This window comes from Choloepus didactylus, chromosome 12 (assembly GCF_015220235.1).
Source record: "Choloepus didactylus isolate mChoDid1 chromosome 12, mChoDid1.pri, whole genome shotgun sequence".
In the NCBI taxonomy this organism is placed as follows: Eukaryota; Metazoa; Chordata; class Mammalia; order Pilosa; family Megalonychidae; genus Choloepus; species Choloepus didactylus.
The window spans coordinates 1,450,647-1,468,914 of NC_051318.1; the positions used below are offsets into that span (position 1 = coordinate 1,450,647).

At 48.7% G+C, this 18,268-nt stretch overlaps 1 protein-coding gene across 2 annotated transcripts in view; it reads right to left on the reverse strand.

Annotated features, from left to right (window-relative positions):
* The window catches only part of FREM2 (FRAS1 related extracellular matrix 2), a 146,023-nt gene that overhangs the window by 47,856 nt on the left and 79,899 nt on the right, over positions 1–18,268 (reverse strand). For both annotated transcript variants that reach the window (XM_037800052.1, XM_037800051.1), the window contains exons 7-9: positions 6,219–6,368; positions 3,964–4,173; positions 2,855–3,052 (exon numbers count right to left, since the gene is read on the reverse strand). In XM_037800052.1, coding sequence (XP_037655980.1) covers positions 2,855–3,052; positions 3,964–4,173; positions 6,219–6,368 — 558 coding nt within the window. The remainder of the gene's footprint in view (positions 1–2,854; positions 3,053–3,963; positions 4,174–6,218; positions 6,369–18,268) is intronic.

An 18,268-nucleotide genomic window follows, 5' to 3' on the forward strand; every position in this document is an offset into this window, starting at 1 on the left:
GGAAGTTATTCTTATGCGTCATATAGATATATCCCCTTTTTGTTTTTAGTGTATTAGAACAGCTAGAAGGAAATACCAGAAACTATTGAATGGCAACTCAGGAGCCTTGATTCTTGAAGATGACCGTGTCTATATAGCTTATGTGGTATGAATGTATGATTGTGAAAACCTTGTGGCTCACACTCCATTTACCAGTGTATGGACAGATGAATAGAAAAAGGGGGACCAAAGTAAATGAATAATAGTGTGTGAAGACGGGTATGGGATGTTTTGGGTGTTCTTTTTTACTTTTATTCATCTTTATTTTTATTTTTTCGAGTAATAAAAATGTTCAAAAATTGATTGATGGTGATGAATACACAAATATATGATGATACTGTGAACAAATGTACACTTTGGATGATTGTATGGTATGTGAATATACTTCTTTAAATTGCATTAAAAATAAAAAGATAGATATACCAACCAATGGAATCAAATTCAGAGTTCAGAAATACACACTTTCATTTATGGTCAATTGATTTTTGACAAAGGGGCCAAGTCCACTCAACTGGGACAGAACAGCCTCTTCAACAAATGGTGCTGGGAGAACTGGATATCCACATGTAAAAGAATGAAAGAGGACCCCCATCTCACACCTTACACAAAAAGACCTAAACCTTAGAGCTAAGAACATAAAACCCTTAGAAGAAAATGTAGGAAAAGATATTAAAGATTTGTGTTAGGTGGTTTCCTAGACCTCACTCCCAAAGTGTGAGCAATGAATGAAGAAACAGATAAATGGGACATCTTCAAAACTGAACACTTTTGTGCATCAAAGGACTTTGTTAGAAAAGTAAAAGGGCAGCCCACTCAATAGGAGACACTATTTGATAAGGGTTTAAAATCCAGAATATATGAAGAAATCCTACAACAAAAAGACAACCCAAGCAAAAAATGGGCAAAAGACATGGATAGATACTTTTGCAAAGAAGAAATACAAATTAAGAAGCATATGAAAAGATACACAACTTAACTAGCTATTAGGGAATTGCTAATCAAAGACCATAACAAGATACCATTTCATACCTACTGGAATGACCATTAAGAAAAAAAAAAAAACAGAAAATTACAAGTGCTGGAGAGGATGTGGAGAAAGAGACACACTTATTCACTACTGAAAAGAACGTACAATGGTGCAACCACTCTAGAAGGCAGTGTGGGGGTTCCTCAGGAAGCTAAGCATGGAATTGCCTTATGATCCCACAATTCCAGTACTAGGGTATATATTCAGAGGAACTGAAGGCTAAGACACGAACGGACATTTGTAAACTGATGTTTATTGCAGCATTATTCACGATTGCCAAGAGATGGAAACAGCCCCAACGTCCATCAACTGACGAGTACATGAACTGTGGTACATACACACAATGGAATACTACACAGCTGTAAGAAGGAATGAAGTCATGACTCATGCAACAACGTGGTTGAACCTTGAGGACATTATGTTGAGAAAATGTAGGAGGTGACAGAACTTCCAGACAGGTGACCAGGTCTCGCCCGACAGCGCCCAGTGCTGTGTGCGCTACTCAGAATTATCAGCCTGAGGCTGGGGTACCGTCCACGTGACATTGTCCATCATGCTTTCAGGGCCCTTAGTGGAGAAACCACGTTCCTCGTTGCCCTGCCACAGTCCCTCTGCACCTTCCTTACATTTAAGCAGCATGACTACAGAACCAGAGAGGAACATTCTGGAAGATTCACGGTATTAGAGGGAAAAGGGAGTCTCGAGACGGAGAAGCTCAGGGTAAAAAGGGCTTTCACACTCCGCCAAGAGATTTCCCCACCCAAAGCAGATACCTCCCAGAGAGCCCCGACAGACGGTTCGTGCCCTCCCGACCCACCACCCACAAACCGGCTGTCCGCTGTCTTCCCCTCAAGCGAAGCCCCAGGAGCAAGGACAAGTGTTTTCCTGCTGCTTGTCCTCAGCGCCTCGCACGTAATTGGCCTTCAATAAACATTTGCTGAATGAATTAATACGTGTTTGAACAGATGTGATGACAGATCCCGTTTGCACAGGGAATGTCTTCAATTTCTGTCTTTAAGTTTCGTCACTCATATTACAAAAAAGGGAAAAGGAGAAAGTGCTCATTTTGTTTATGAACTTCTAGTATCATAGTGAAGCCAATCAACAGCTCTGGGCTGCACGGCCACTGCTAATTTCACTACAACACTAGTTTTTAGAATTGTTAACTTTTGACTTATTAAGAGAGCATCGAGCCCAGAACTTATGCCCTTGTCTCCAATAAGTGGGAGAAATATTATACCCTGAGGCTATACTTGAGCCTATTATGTCCTCCATCTCACTAATTATTATTAAAAACATTTTAATGGCTACAAAATTTACCATTATATGGATGTTCAAATAAATAATTCTCCAATTCTTGCCATTTAGTTTGCTTTCAACCCTCTATTACCATAAATAAATTTGTGAAAAACATCCTATTGAAGGAAATCTTCCTTTACAATTCTCATTGGATCATAGTGATAAACATTTTAAGGCTCTGGATACATATCAAAATGGGAGCGTTTTTTTTTCAATTTCATTTCTGTCATTCAAAAATTACGTATCCACCCAGCATTGTGAAAGCTACAATTAGGTAAGGCTTGATCAACAAGTAAGTTTTGAATAAACAATAGGGCACAGCACTGGAAACTAATCAGCAAGCTGACCCCGATCAAAACCCAAAAGGAAATTCGCTGAACCCGCAACAGCCTTCCTCACCTTTTTATCGTTCATTGCACATGAAACCGCGTCTCAAGCGTGTTGAAATCAAGGAACCTGTCTGTCCCTGACACTCCAGCTCTAACTCACCAGGGAGGAAGGTGACGACGGACAGGTCGGTGTTGGAGCGCTCCCTGAAGTCGGCCATCACCTGCGCGGAGGCCTGGCGCGTGTAGCACCTCACGGACGAGCCGTACTGGGTGTCTCCGGTCCTGCGGATTGTCGCGGTCACCTGCCCGTCGTCTTCGTTGCCAGTATACTCGCGCTCTTTAAACTGCATCTTAGGCACTGTAAAAACAAACACACACGTGGATAAAAGCGAACAGAAATTTCCTTAAGGAAATGGCATTTCAGAAGACATGGTTTAGGAGAACAGTGGGACAGAAGCTGGAAGAAATGGATCTGAGTTCCCACACTGTCACCTGCCAATGCTTTCTCCTCGAGCAACTCACTTATCTTTTCACTTATCACTTTGATTTCTTTATCTTTAAAGTTTTGCTCTGCCTGGTTTGTGGAGGAGGAATATGAAATAAAATGCTAAAAGTGGGCAAGACCAGAGCCTTTCAGCTCTCTATATCCATAGCTCTTGCTATAATTGAAAATTCTGAGTTTTTCAGAATTTCTCGATACCAGGAAGAACAGTAAATATTGTGCCCATAGCTACAAGCATAGTTTACCCAGAGCACGTTGGGGAAGTTGCCAAGGGGCATAAAATGCCATGTGTTGGGTCAGTTAAATTCAGAGCTCGCTGACGAGATCGACTGAAGGCAGAGCCGGTGGACTCCCCAGGCCCCATCGGCGTCATCGCGGCCGAAGAGGACGCACACACGGCCCTGCCAGTGCCCAGCAGCTGGCTGCTCCGGAACAGTGTTTAGGCTCCTTAGTAGGGAGATTTCGGGAGCGTCTGGGTGTAAGGAGACGCAGGAAGTGACTCGTGTTGGGAAGCGGAAAGAGTCCTGAGGTCTCCTGGGTGGGAGTGTCTGCACATTCCCCCGTCTGTGGGGAGTGAGCTCCGGGACATGAACATAGGGGCAGAGTAAACGAACGGAGGACAAGCCCCCTTTCAACTTGAGAGGAAGACTGGGAGCTTTTTCTGATCAGTAAGAGAAAGGCCTACAGGCCTCATTTACCCTGTGTGTCATCTACACACGCCCTGGCACGTTATTCCGTTTATCACCGTGAACATAAGAAACACTCACAGTCCGAAGCCGAGTCATTTATGGACACCGTGGCCTTGCTGGGCTCTCGGAGGGCAGCGTTCACTGGCATACGAAGCACCAGCTCAAATTTCTCCACTCCCTCCAGCACCGGCTGTCCCAGATCATCCAGAATGGAAACGCGAACCGTCTGCACGTTGACCCCGGGTGCAAAATCCAAGTTCTGACTGATGCCCACATAGTCTGTTCCAGCTATGGTGGTAACAAAATTATGACAAACAAACAAAGGAATTATAATTCCTTTTTTTTTTTCCAAACGTGACCAGCATGACACTACAGAGAAGTGCTTTTAATGAAATGCACCAGATCAGTGTCCATTTGGTTCTGGAGATGATGGACTGACCATCTGGTCCTGAACTCCCCTCTCTCCATGTCCACTGGGGGAGCTTTCTGTCCAGTCAGCCTTCTGTCCTACCGTTCTTCCATCTCAACTCTTTTCAACCCCATGTGCCCTTTTCACAGTTTTTGAATTTAAAATACTGTGATTAAAAACAAATCATAATAAATATAATTTCATAGCTTGCTCTCTGATCACGTCATAGGATGCTCTCTGATATCGCCCCCCTCCCAGGGTCCCTTCCTTCTTGAGGATCACTGATGAAAACCACAGTAAGGAAGTGATGACGATGATGTTAGCGACAATGAGTTCCCAGGGCTCAGATGCACATATCTGGGGAGACTAAGAGATAAAAAGGCATTTAAGGCATTAGAACAAAAACCAAACCAAAGTAAGGTAGAGTATGGGTGACTTAAGGGCTAAGAAACATGAGAAATCCAATAAATTAAAAGAAATACCAGTTAAAGAATGAAAAAAACAGTTTTATCAATTGAAATCCATAGTAGGGAATTATGAGCAGCTCAGGAGCGGAACTCCCCTCAGTCCAGGCTGGTGCAGCGGGAGAGTCGGGCTGCTGTGAAGTCTCTTTCTGACTCACGCAGTCACACGTGTCCTCCCACACGTGCACACACACGTGCAAACACGCACACACACGCACATACAGTGCAACCTGGCACACACGTGAACACGCACACACACACGCACACACGTGCAACCCGGCACACACGTGAACACATGCACACACGTGTGTATACATGTACACACACGCACACACCTGCACACAAACACACACGCACGTGCACACACACGTATACGTGGCCTCCACATTACCCGGCTGGCGATGCTCCCCAGGTTGGCTGTGAGAAAGCAAAAGCAGCACTGATGCCTTGGAAAATATAACTATGCTTTAGGGTCTCCGTCTATAAATTGTCTTTAAAAAAATTTGTGTGTCTCTGTGGTTCTTTTTACATTTTTCTTTTCCTCTGTTTTCCCCTATTTTTTCTCATCTACCCCTCATCTCTCTCTCCCTGATTTGAATTTTTTTCTTAAAAATGACTAATTTTTAGTCATTAAAAAAACTTGAAGCCTGCGGCTGGTTTTTGAAATGGTGTGGCCCTTACTGGATGTGCATGGGTAACAGAGTGTGCATCACTGGACATTTAGGATAAAAGAATTCCATTCCGATGCTTGCCCTACACTTGATGACCAACTCTTCTGGAGATGAAGCTCTCCAAATGAAAGGAAGGATGTGCCACGCTGGCTGGTTTGTAAACAAGGGCTGGAGAAGCCTCCGGATGTGAGGTCCTCATGGGGACCCAGGGTTCCGTGAACTGGCACGTGGGCATTGGCAGGTGACTGTGAAATTCAGGAATGTGCGACTTGCCCCGTTGGGAACCGACTGGGCCGGGTTGGGCCTCCGAGCGGGTCTCTGGGCCTTGGGCCTGCGACTGGCCTCAGGCCTGCCCGGGCCCCTCCCGTGTTCTGCCCCTAGTGGGCCTGCAGCCCAGTGTGCGGCGTCTGTGACCATTTCAGCCAGACCCTTCTGGGGTGAGGCCGCCTGGCTGTACACGGGCCCAGGAGCTTTATCCTCCCCTGAAAGGCGCCGGGCTGGGGGGTGGCAGGGGTGCCTGGAGGATGCGGCCTTCCCTTTGCCATCCCACCTGGAGGCCGGGGTGAGCCCGGGCAGACAGGTGTCCACGGCTGTGGAGAGGACCATGGAGCAGACGGGCGCAGAGGCTCGGTCCCTAAGGAGGCCTCTGCTCCAGCTGCAGCGCCCGCCCTGGCACCTCCTGCTCCGTGATTTGATCAGGAGAAAAGCTATTTTGAGACACGGTTAAGGTGGATGTTGTACATGAGAAACCTCGAGGAAACGAGGAGGGGCAACGTGGGAACCGCTCACCGTCCGCAGAGGGAGGCTCTGCCTTCCGCGACCTGACGGTGACGCTGGAGCGCCTGGAGAGGTCCGTGCCTGATCTCCACACATGCACCTCCACGCTGCCCGCACTCTCGTCCACAGAGAACTCCGCTCCGCCGAAGAAGAAGGTGGGCTCTGCGGACAACCGGGTAGAAACCCCTTAGCCTTATTTTCCACAGTGAGCTCTGTGGACAGCCCCAAAGATGAGCAAGCTCAGATGATTCCTCTTTATGGGCTTTATCTCACTGTGCTTACTCCTAGGAAGACAACAGCTCTTTAGTATGTGGATTTATGCAGTTTCAGGTCAAAACGCCTCTGCTGAAAAATAAAAATGCATATTGTGTGGGGGCTAATAGGACAGTCTCATCTCAAAGCACAAGACTGTCTGTCCCAGCAAGCGGGTGACACGTGGCTTCTGGAGGTGGTTCCTGGGAGGGTGGCTGGGAAGACAGGACCAGAGAGAAGCAAACCACGGAAGGCGGAACGTGTATGAACTTGGCCAGACACATTATCATCTCCTACCAAGTTTCCACTCCGAAGCAGAGGCACGATTTGCATTGACTTCTCTAGCCCATCAGATTCGGGTTTAACCCAGTGGATCTGAGATCGTTACAACCACCAGGGTTAGCACCTTCTGGTGTAAGTGGACGGAACATGAATGATAACTAGTTCTGGAGACTCTAGGGGCCCAGGCAGCTGTCACAGGTCACCTGTAGGGGTCGGGGGAGGGGAGGGCTCCACCAGGTCACAGGTCACCTGTAGGGGTCGGGGGAGGGGAGGGCTCCACCAGGTCACAGGTCACCTGTAGGGGTCGGGGGAGGGGAGGGCTCCACCAGGTCACAGGTCACCTGTAGGGGTCGGGGGAGGGGAGGGCTCTACCAGGTCACAGGTCACCTGTAGGGGTCAGGGGAGGGGAGGGCTCTACCATCAGGTCACAGGTCACCTGTAGGGGTCAGGGGAGGTCCCACTAGAGAAATACACCAAGATTTTTGCATTTCTCTTAAACACACATGAGCATGATGCTACTTGAGCCATTCAACGTGGGCATGTGCTCTGGGGACTGGTGATTTTCCTCCAGTGCCGGTGATGACTTTGAAGCCATCCGACCAGTGTTTCCTGTCTGATTCCACCTGTAACCAAGAGCTGACACTTGTGATCCAGCTGCCTGGGGTCTGCGGTATAGTGGTCGGCTGACCAAGGAAGGAAACTGAGAGCTAATTTGTGAGCTGGCTTTTTAAGACATTTGTTATTTTGCAATAATTACAGATGGACTCACAGGAAGCTGCAAAAATGGGAAATTGAGTCCTATAAATCCTTCCCCCCATTGTGAGTGTGTTTTATAAGGAACTGAGAGTACAGATAATTAATCGTGTGTATGCACATAGTGAGACAAACAGCCCGTTAACTTGAGACTTTCTGGTTGTCAGTGTCTCTGGTTTTAGAAAACGCGAAGTGCCTGAGTCTGAGCAAACCTGCGGTCCTTGAAACACGAAGACCCTAAAGGGGAGGCAGTCGTGTCTCAGAGCATCTGCTTGAGTTACCAAGCACACAGAATCAAACAAAACCCTCCAAAGAGGGCCCACAACCCAGGGAGAGCCACTGTGCCCTGCTCGAGTTGAGTATGAACTCTTATTTCCCTGCCACAAATAACCTTCATTAGAACTGGAAAGGCGTGTTTCCTTTGTTTTTTCGTTGGGGGGTATGATAAGAAACATTCAGCCCCCCCCAGGATTCCTGAATAATCCAAAACCAGCCGGGGACACTTGGTTTGCATATTTTGATTCGCGGGGTGACAAATCTGCCTTCCGCATCCCTCAGGTCCTTGCTGTCCTCCACCTTGGACGGGGCGACGGCAGGTGAGTGTGTGTGTGTGTGTGTGTGTGTGAGTGTGTGTGTGAGTGTGTGTGTGCGGGTGGAGGTGCATCGCGCTCACCTCAGTGAAGCCAGACCTTAGACAAGCCTGCCAGTTCCTTCCCCTTCCCACTCCCACGCAGGGGGCAAAGGTGAAGACAGAGGCAGGACCCCGAAAACGCCTGACAGATGCCGAACGAGGCATCCCTGTGAGTCTTTAAAGGCTTTTATGGTTATCACGGGGCTGGACCATCGGCGATGGAGACGCGATCTCTGTAAGTCTCTCACATTCCTGGAAAACCACACCATCCCACAGAGCAGGATGTGGGTGACGGGGGAGCTGTGAAGGACAGGGAGAGGACTCCTGTTGGATGACGACACCCCAGCTCCCCTCCCCGGTTCCTCACAGAGGCACACTGGAAAACACGAGGACAACGCTCACAGCAAAACCAGTGACCCAGACTCGCTCCGCCAGCCTCACAGCAAGCGTTCTTCACCCTGTGCCTCAATATGTGGCTCAGATAAGGAAAAAGCCAGAGTCCTACAGAGTCTCGAGAATTTTTTCCAAGTGTGTGTGTGTGTGCTAGAGAGAGAGGTGGGGAGGGAGGGAGGTGGGGAGGGGGAGAGGTGGGGAGGGGCGGGCACGGCACACGGAATAACGCAGTAGGTAATGAGGGGCACGAGAAAGACTCAAACAGCATCATCATGTTGCCCATTGTGCAGTATGTGGTCACCTCGGCAGAAAGGAGGGGGATTAGAAAGGGTTTTAATTGTAAATCCCACAACTGTACGAATGCAGCTAATAGAAGGTGTTAGAAAAGATAATTAACTGCTTCCTTGACATGACTTTTTGATTATCAGCAGATTTCAGTTGTTTATGTGCTTTCTCTCTGTGCGATCCAGTCATGACACCTTGAAATTGGTTGAACAATCAATTGGATCATTGCAGTTAAATTATAAAATGATTAACTATGATGAGATTAAAACACAATTCAATCGTTTTTATAAGAAAACAAAACTCATTAACTTCCTCCTTTCTTTGCCATGGATAAAAAGAAATGGCCAGACTTCAGCACTTTTAGAACTTTCTAGTGTAGCTGAACAAGAACTGAAAAGATGAATAATTGCTTTTATTTCAATTTCTCAACATCTTTTCAAAATTTCCAAAATTTAAATAGTGTTTGTAACTGTTACCATTTAGACAGAACCTTATGCATGATTGAGCTAAAACTCCTTCCAACAGTGGAGATATCACTCAAGAAAATGGCAAGGGGTTCCTGGAACATTTTAATGACTTCTAAGCAAGTGAAAAGAAGAAAAAGAGAAAAGAGAAAGAGGGTCCATGGGTTGAAGAACACACATATATAAAATCCAAAAGAACTGCTTGCTCTGACAGATTATTATTTATGAGTCAGATTTCAACTTCCCTGGTAACTTTTTTTTTTTCTCAAGGCATTTGGTTGCTTTTAACAATTAAGAAAACTGTAGATCTGTTTTAGAAATAAATACATTACAACCCAACTTAGAAAAAGCCTATTTAATTCTGCAACTCAGATCTTAAATATGCACGAGGCCTTGTGCTGTATTTAAATTCAGAGATTTGATGGAGAAAACAGCCAGCAGCTGACACCACCTGGAATAAGGGAGAGATCAAGCCAAGCCCCTCCTGCAGCCTCCCCCACCTACCGCCTCCCCCACCCCCCAGACCCCTCCAGCCTGTGAGCCACCCCCTGCAGAGCAGAGAGAACTGTGTCCAAGCCGTGGGCGCACCTGCCTGCATCACCGGGAAGTTAGGGTTCAAGGGCTGATGATGACGACTGAATCATTACATAGATCCTCCTTTTAACTTCCTGGTGTATAGGAGCAGACAGCGGGAAATACCTGACAGCTGAGTTGTAATCCAGCTGCCCGGATCTCTGATGGGGATTGCGAAGCCTTTATCTTGTGCCCTTGTGAATGTAAAAACCCTGTGACTGACCTTCACTTGTACCCATTTATCCAGTTTTCCTACTTCAGAGTCTTATGATCACTGAAGACAGCCCCTAGTGTTTATTAGTGAAGGGTCCTGGGTGAGCCCAGGACTAACTCACCCCAGTTCAAAGTTATCTTGATAACCGAATCTGGATCTAACCAGAACGGCCTGCCTGTCATGCACAGTAGCTGAGACTTTAACCTACAGGTGACCTATACCTCGTTATAGTACAAAAATCATGCCCATCATCACAGGGCTGCCGTTTTCTTGCATACGTTCTGTGACTAAGCATGTCATCAATCTGCGAATGCTCGATAATTAGATCTCCTCTAATCACATCATCTGGGGGCCACTGTGCTCATTACCCTAAAACCTGCCCATCTTCTGATGCTTTAAAACTATCAGAATCACTGCAGTTCAGGGAGACAGATTTTGGGCCAATAGGACCATCCGTTCTCCTCCTTTGTGCTTAGCAATAAACTCTCTCTGAAACCCCAGGATTGTCTCAGGCCATGTGAGCGCATGGGCCGTGAACCCACCGCCTGGGTCCCTAACACAGGAGGGCCCACCGCCCTCGCCCGCCAGCTCAGCTCGCAGGGGACCCCGCGCGGCGCCCTCCGACGAGGCGCGTGAAGGGGAAATCAAGCGCTTGTTCCCGGAGGGAAGAAGTGAACTTTTTTCCTTTGGCTAATCTGCAGAGTCTGGCTGATGTTTACAGGTGCCTTGTGCCCCGTGGGATGAAAGGAAGAGGCGCCGCAGCGGTAATTGCCATCCGGAGCCAAACCTGCTCGCCCGCCTGCCCGCGCCCGGCTCCGAGGCTCCCGCGCGCCCCGCGCGCCGACGGCCCAGAGCGCAGCGGACGGAAAACGGCACCCGCTCCTCCCAGTCGCTCCCAGCTCGGGTCTCTCAGGGCCCAGACCCGGCTGGCCGACCGCCTGCCCCGCCCTGTCCCGGGTCCCCGCGTCCCCCTCACAGCCGGGGTCCGCGGGCATCACCGCCCGAAGCAGGTGACCGCGTTCCTAACCGGGGCGGCCGGCGCAGCCAGGCTCGCCACTCGCGCCTTTCCCGAAAGCCTTTCACTCGGTCTAGTTTCTCCAGGAGCCGCCTGCAGACCCCTCAACAGGCCCCACGGGGTGCCAAGACCGCCGGCCGCGTGTGCCCCCCAGCCCGCCTTTTAGCCCCTTGCCGCCCAACATCCAGCATCTTCAGCGTCTTGAGTGTTTCCAAGCCCGGTGCCCTCGGCTCCCAGAGCCGCACCTGCAGCCCCCTCCTCCTCTGGGCAGCTCCCGCCTCTGCGGCTCTGCTGGGGGGGGGGGGGGGGGGGCTTTGCCCCTTTCAAAGTCTTGCCCTTTCTGCCCTCGCTGCACGCTGTGGGGCACAAGCCCCTTCTACACTGGCTCTCCCCAACACCTCGATCCGTGGGTGCTGGCAGTAGGGGCCTGACCATCCTTGCAGCATGAGCCAGGAGTGTTTGTTTACCCGAGGGGAGGGTGCACGTGTGTCCGTGGTGGGGCCTGGAGGAGAGGCCGTTCCCAGGAGCCCTCTGGGGACCATACACTTCGGGCACAAGCAGCTGCGGTGGGCAACGAAACGCTCTGGTGAGGCCACACTTTGCATCTGCAAGAAGCCACGAGGGAAAACGGAAGTGATAGGAATGAAGTGGAAAAGAAGGCGCTGTGGTTTTTAGTACTTTGGCTCCAGGGTTTCCCAAGTCGGACGTGCAGCAGAAGCACCCAGAGACTTTAAACAAGATGCTGGGGCCTCACCGCCAACGCACAGAATCAAAAGCTCCAGTGGGCCCACCCGGGCACCTGGATTAATGAGCTCCATAGGTGTTTCCAAGTCGACCGACTTGGCACAGGTGACCTGCAAATGTCAGCTCACCTGGGGGGGGCAGCCAGGGGGGCCTCAAGCTGGGCGGGAAAATACGCGGATCCGAGAAGACTTCAGGAGCAGAGAGACGATTCTGACTTCGTGACGGATTAAATGAGGACGACTGGAGATCTCTGGCGTGGCCATCTAGGAGGCTGTTCAGACTGATTTATGTGACACGACCTCCCAGCTCCATTTGTTAGCTTTCCAGTGCTCTTGCAGGATATATTTCTTTAAAATCACCCGGGTAAGACTATCTACATATCAACATGCTGCATTCACACCTGTGGATCCTTATCTTTAGAACACATAAAAATTCCCAATTATTCTTTGTGTTAAAAATCCGGATGAGAGTGTCCTCTAGATTTTCACAGAGATAGTATTTTTAATTAAACTTGAGGTTACAAGTACAATTATTTGGAAGACTATTAAAAAGAATATATTTAGCCAACATCATATCTATTTCAACAGACAAAAGCAAAGACATCAGGTGCAGAGAAACAACTTCTGAGGGTGAATCACAGATAGAAAGTAGCCAAATTATTTGATGTGGGTAAAATTATTTTTTTTCCAAACACGTGTATTCCTTTTTGTATTTTACAGTCTCCAGACATTATTGACAAAATATGTTTAAGAAAAAAAAAATGCAGTGAACTCTATACTCACTGAATAGGTGAAATTAACACACTAAATATGAAATTTTAAAATTAAGTTGGTATCAAATCAAACATGACTGCTATAGATATAGGATATTAAATGCAAGCCCCAGAGTAACCATAAAGAAAATATCTAAAACATGTATACAGAAAGAAATTAGAAGAGTCTCAAAATGGTACACTACAAAAAATAAAATAAATATGAAAATTGGCATTGATGGAAGAATTGAGGGACAAAAAAGGTATAAGGCTCACAAAGACCAAGCAAAACGGCAGAGGCAAGTCCTGCATTATCAGCAGTTACTTTAAATGTAGGTGGATTAAACTCTCTATCAAAAGGCAGAGCTTGGCAGAATAGATTACAAAAAAAAAGCATGCTATTTATGAGAGACTCACCTTAAATTCAAAGACGCAAGTCAGCTGAAAGTGAAAGGATATAACAATATACCATGCAGTCAGTAACCAAAAGAGAACTAGGCTGTTTAACAGATGAGTGGATAAACAAGATGCGGTTCGTACACACAATGTAATACTATTCAACTGCAGAAAAGGAATGAAGTTCTGACACATGCTACAACATGGATGAATCTCTTAGACATAATGTTGGGTGAAATAAGCAGACACAAAAAGACAGATATTGTATGATCTCACTGATATGAAATAATTGGAATAAACAGACTCCTAGGGACAGAAACTAGAATGCAGTTTACTGGGAGCCAAGGAGGTGGGAAATGGGGAGTTAATGCTTAATTAGTGCAGAGTTTCTGGTTGGGTGGTGGAAAATGGGTAATGGAAAGTGGTGATGATAGTGGAACATCATGAATGTAATTAGCACCACTGAATTACATATTTGAATGTGGTTAAAGGGAAAATTTTAGGCTATATAAATGTCACTAGAATAGAAATTTAAAAAAAAAATGCATCAACTTGTAGGACGCAGTGAACCCTAATGTAAACTATGGACTATGGTTAATGGTATAATTATAATAATATTGTTTCATCAATTGTAACAAAGGTGCCACACTAATGCGAAGTGTTAATATAAGGAAAACTGTGTGTGTGTGTGTGTGTGTGTGTGTGAGGTGGAGGGTGGCATATGGGCATTCTGCATTTCCTGAATGATTTTTCTGTAACCCTGAAACTTCTGTAATAAAAAAAGATCAATTAAAAAAACATAAAAGAACTAGATGATTCCATAAGAAGAGGGAAAGAAAATGAAATGCAACTTTATGCTTAAACTCTCCATACCTTTAAAATTGTTACTGCTCCAAAAATAACCAATCAGAAGGTATACGTGTACATTTTTATTCCTGTTGATTCAAGTGAATTTTGCAAGTAAGATTTTGGACTTAGCACTTTTATCCGGGAGCAACGAGGCTTTGACATCGGGGTGAATTCTTTGGGAATCCCAACAGCTGAACTAAGAAAGACGGTGACTAACGTGGCGTTAAGTGCGATCCGTGAGTTCTCAGGCATGAAAGCATGGGGTTGACACTTGGAAAACAAATAATATTGACCACAGACTGCTCAACAATTGAGCCTTGAAACACGCCTGCAGCATGCATAGGAAGTGTCCCCAGAAGAAATGGCTAAAGCCACCACCCATCAAGCTGCGGGGAGCCCCTTCTCCATTGTCCCTGGATTCTCCTCGGGGCGGGCAGCCAGCTCTGCTCCCCCGCTCCCCGGGGAGCTCACGGAAGAGGGTCACAAGTGCCTCCGCCGCCTGGGGCTGTGGTGGGAAACATCCCTGTCCCACAAGGCTGGGGTCCCTGCGCTGGGGTGCCGGCCCTCGGCCGCGGGGAAACGCCTGGTCTGTGACACGGGATAATCCGCGGGCCTGGCGAGTCGGGTCACCAGCTCCAAGGCCCCTCTGGACGCTTCCTGCCCTGCGCGGGGCTGCCTGCTTCTCGTCTGTGTGACACCAGTTTGGAGCACTTCATTCATGCGGCCGTGCAAGCTTACTTTCTACATTTGTTTTGGAAAGGAATAGTTGCTTCCGTTAAAGGAAAAACAGGAGTGAGAAAAGCCCTTCCTGCCTCACGATGCTTTGTGATTGGGAGAACCACAGCTAAGGGGACAAGCACGTGGGTGTCGGGTTTGCACTGACTTCTCACCAGCAGAGACAATCGACTCGGTGACACACAAGGCTCTTAAGAGGACTCCTGTTGGTCATGTAAGCTCATGTTTTGTCCTAGTTTATAGAGAATGAACAGCTGTCTAATATTTTAAAAAGCGATTACAATAGGAAGGCTTGCCCCGGGCAGGAGGCGCGGTCCCGGAGAGAGGGACGCGATGCCGAGCGCACGGTCGCTCCGAGGGGAGGTCGGGTAGCAGTGGACGTCGAAGGAAGTGGCTTATGTGGGAAACCTAGAGGCCAGTGCGAGGACGTCAGTGCCCAGAGAAACACGCCACGCCACTAAGAAGCCGTTCGCGTCCCTGTGGACATCAGGAGGTGAGCTGGGGCGGGCGGAGCATTCCAGAAGCCTCCGAGCAGCCCCTACGGGGGACACTGACCCCGATCTCAGAGAAGGCCCTACGACGCTCGGTTACAAGGCGCACGTTTGGTTTTCGGAGCTTTGGGAATTTTATAACATTCTAAAGTTTGTATTTTTCCACAGGAATAGCTGTATGTTTTTAGTCTGAAAAATTTCCCAGTATTATAAAAACAGCACGAGTGTGAGGGAACGTGGTCCTGGCTCTCACTCGTGCATTCGTGGTGTATTTATTGAGCACCTGCTGCAGACCCGGGTGGGCTCAGGGTGGGGGCACTCGGGGCAGGAGAAGGCCCTGGTCCTGTCCTGGGGCCTCGGTGACAAGAGCAGTGCAGCGGGAACCCCGGTTAGACGCCGCAGGGGCAGGGTAGACCTGGGGGGCTCCTGAGGGCAGGACACCCGAGAAATAGGGGAGGCAGAATCAGGCTTGAGGTGGGGAGCGGGAGGAGGGGGTGCAGCACCCAACGGGGGGGAGTGGGAGGAGGGGGTGCAGCACCCACAGGGGTGGGGAGCGGGAGGAGGGGTGCAGCCTGCGGTGCTTCTCTTTCACTGTTTATAAAGTTAGAGGATAAAAGGAAAAGTAGCCGATTTCTCCACGGTGCGCTGCTGGGTCCGGCGGACTCCAGGGGAGGCATGTTTTGCACCAGGCGAGGAGGCTCTCCTCGGGGAGTCAATCAGAGGCGCTCGGTGCTGGCAGGCGGCCTGTCCTCTCGGTCCCCGGAGACCCGCCGCCGCCTGTCCGGGTGCGCGTGCCTCAATGCACCGGTTGGAGACCCTGGGGCGGCCCACGAGGGCGCCTGTGCGGGGTCAGCACCTCAGGCACGGCTGTCTGGACAGCGGCCCCGTCCCCTGCGGCGCAACCCGCACTCAGGCCTGCGCGGTGTCCCTGTGCACCCACAGCCCACCCTGCAGCGCTGGGGCTTTCCCGGGCGCGAGTGTGGCCCTGAAATGACCCTGGGGTTAAGTGTGATTCTTTAAAAGGGGGTGACGAGCTCCCGGCTGCCCTTCTGACCCAAGACCTGGTTTTCTCTCACGGTGCCCGGAATCTGCCTCTCTTTTTTCTTTAAAATCCTGGCTTGCGCAGCTCCCAACCATTTTCTCTCTTTTCGGGGACACGTGTTCAATCCAGCGAGTGCTGATCGGCGCCCCAAGCAGTGCCATGTTCCTCACGAGAGACCCCAGCTCAGGGACAAGCGGCACAGTTCGGCTTGAAGGGCGGCCTTCCTGGACCGGCTGCCCTCCCCTGGCCTCATCTGCCCTCCCCTGGCCTCCCCTCTCCGTGGCACCGTTTGTGCGACTCGTTGTCAGAGCCCCCACGGCCTGGGGCGGCCGGCATCCTGGAGGGCGAAGCGAGCCCCAGGACAAACCCGTGGTCCCTTTTGCCCTGGGACAGCATCTGGCACATCAGAGAGGCGCTCAGCAAATATTTAAAATGCATAAATCCATGCAAATATGCTATTCCTATGATGGTTTCAATAACACAGAATGAAGGCCTATTTCTTAGGGGAAGGACAAAGAAGATGCTTTATTTTTCTAGAAGCATGAAGAAAAAGTGTTATCCATAATTTCAAATGCTTCAAATTGTTACAAATGGCCTGAAAAAACGAATTTCTATTTTCAGCTAACTTTTAAAACCCTGATGTAGCTTTTTATTATGATTATTTGTAGCATGGTGCACACAGTTCACCAATGTTATCAATTTATATTACCAGGTAGTTTAATCCCTGGGCAATCTTGCTTCTCTGTGGATCGGTGGCAGCATTCTTTGTCTTGATCAATAATCGTGTTTATTTTAATGTAATCTGTTTTCAGTCTACATCATTTCAACGAAGAGTTAAGGCCAGTTACAAAAAAAAAAAGGTCTATATTTGATTTATAAAATACCAAATAAAGAGAAGCGAAGGGTTCCCAGTATCTGCCTCAGTAAGACAGAGTGAGGACCTGCGTCTTGGGGGGGGGGTGAGATGTGCCTGTAAAGAGAAAGGGAGGTGCCCCGAGGCTCTGGGGGCAGCGTAAGGACCCGGAGGAGAAGAGGGCTACTTCCGGGCGGTGCAGCTTCTACAGGGAAGCAAAACTGACAGGACACGTCTCTACAGTGACCAACTGGCAAATCGACAATGCCAGAAAGTATATATATATAATGTCCCACAGTTTTATTGCGTTTTCATTCCAATAGCACAGAGATGCTTTTGTCTGTTCAGTAATGGGTTTTTACGAAGTGCCTATTTTCAACAGCAGATGGTAAGGGACGTCCCCTTGCCCGGGCTCCCTGAGGAAACCGCCGGGCCCCCCGTGAGCTCACGGTGGCATCACAGCCTGGCCCCGCAGGGAAGGGCTTCGAGGGGTTCTGCTTGCCCTCAGCTTAATTATTTCACTGGTCAGGTTGCAGCTTTTAGCTTATTGGTATTTTCTCAGTGCTCTGTAATTTCAAAAGTAAGATAAGCCAGACCCCTGTTGCCAGTGACTAATTTGGAATTTTTGGTACTAACAATAATACTTAATTTAAAGGTTTTTCTAATTATCCAATCTATGTATTTTATTGATCTTTATGGTAATATTTCTTTAATTGTTTTAAGCTTTCAAATTTCGGAATCTAGTATCTGAGATGCTGCTTACAAAAGTGTATTTATTTATGAGTGTATACTTACAGTGAATAACTTGTGACTTTCTATAAATTCATTTAACAGAATATACTTTTAATTTATGCAATGCTTAGCACTAAAGTGGAGTTTATCTGTCCCTGAGATCTTGAGGCTCCTGTCAGCGTGTACTGCTCTGCTCCCAGGGCCTCGGGGGTCCTAAGTCAGCAACATTTATCCTGTGGGGTCTGTGAGACGGCATTACACAGCAGCACCCGCTGTCCTCTCTGGAAGGCATGTGGGTCAGGCAGACCCGGCACCGAGAAACCGACGAAACCACCCAGAGCGGCCTCCGTCCACGGGGACTTGGCAGGAGCCGGGAGCCACCCCTTCCCCTGGGCACTGTGCTAACCGAGATGGACAAAGCCCTGCTGCCCCCTGTCCAGCCGGAGTGCCTGACGGCCCTGAGGTGCTTCCCTGACGCCCTTGAGGAATTATCCCTGCTGAAAGGCAAGCCAGAAGAGTTCAGCTACAGGTTCTGCCAATGCCTCCAGCCGCCAGCATTTTAACTGCTGAGGAGTGTCGGGCCCTGCACAGTCCACAGGGTTTCACC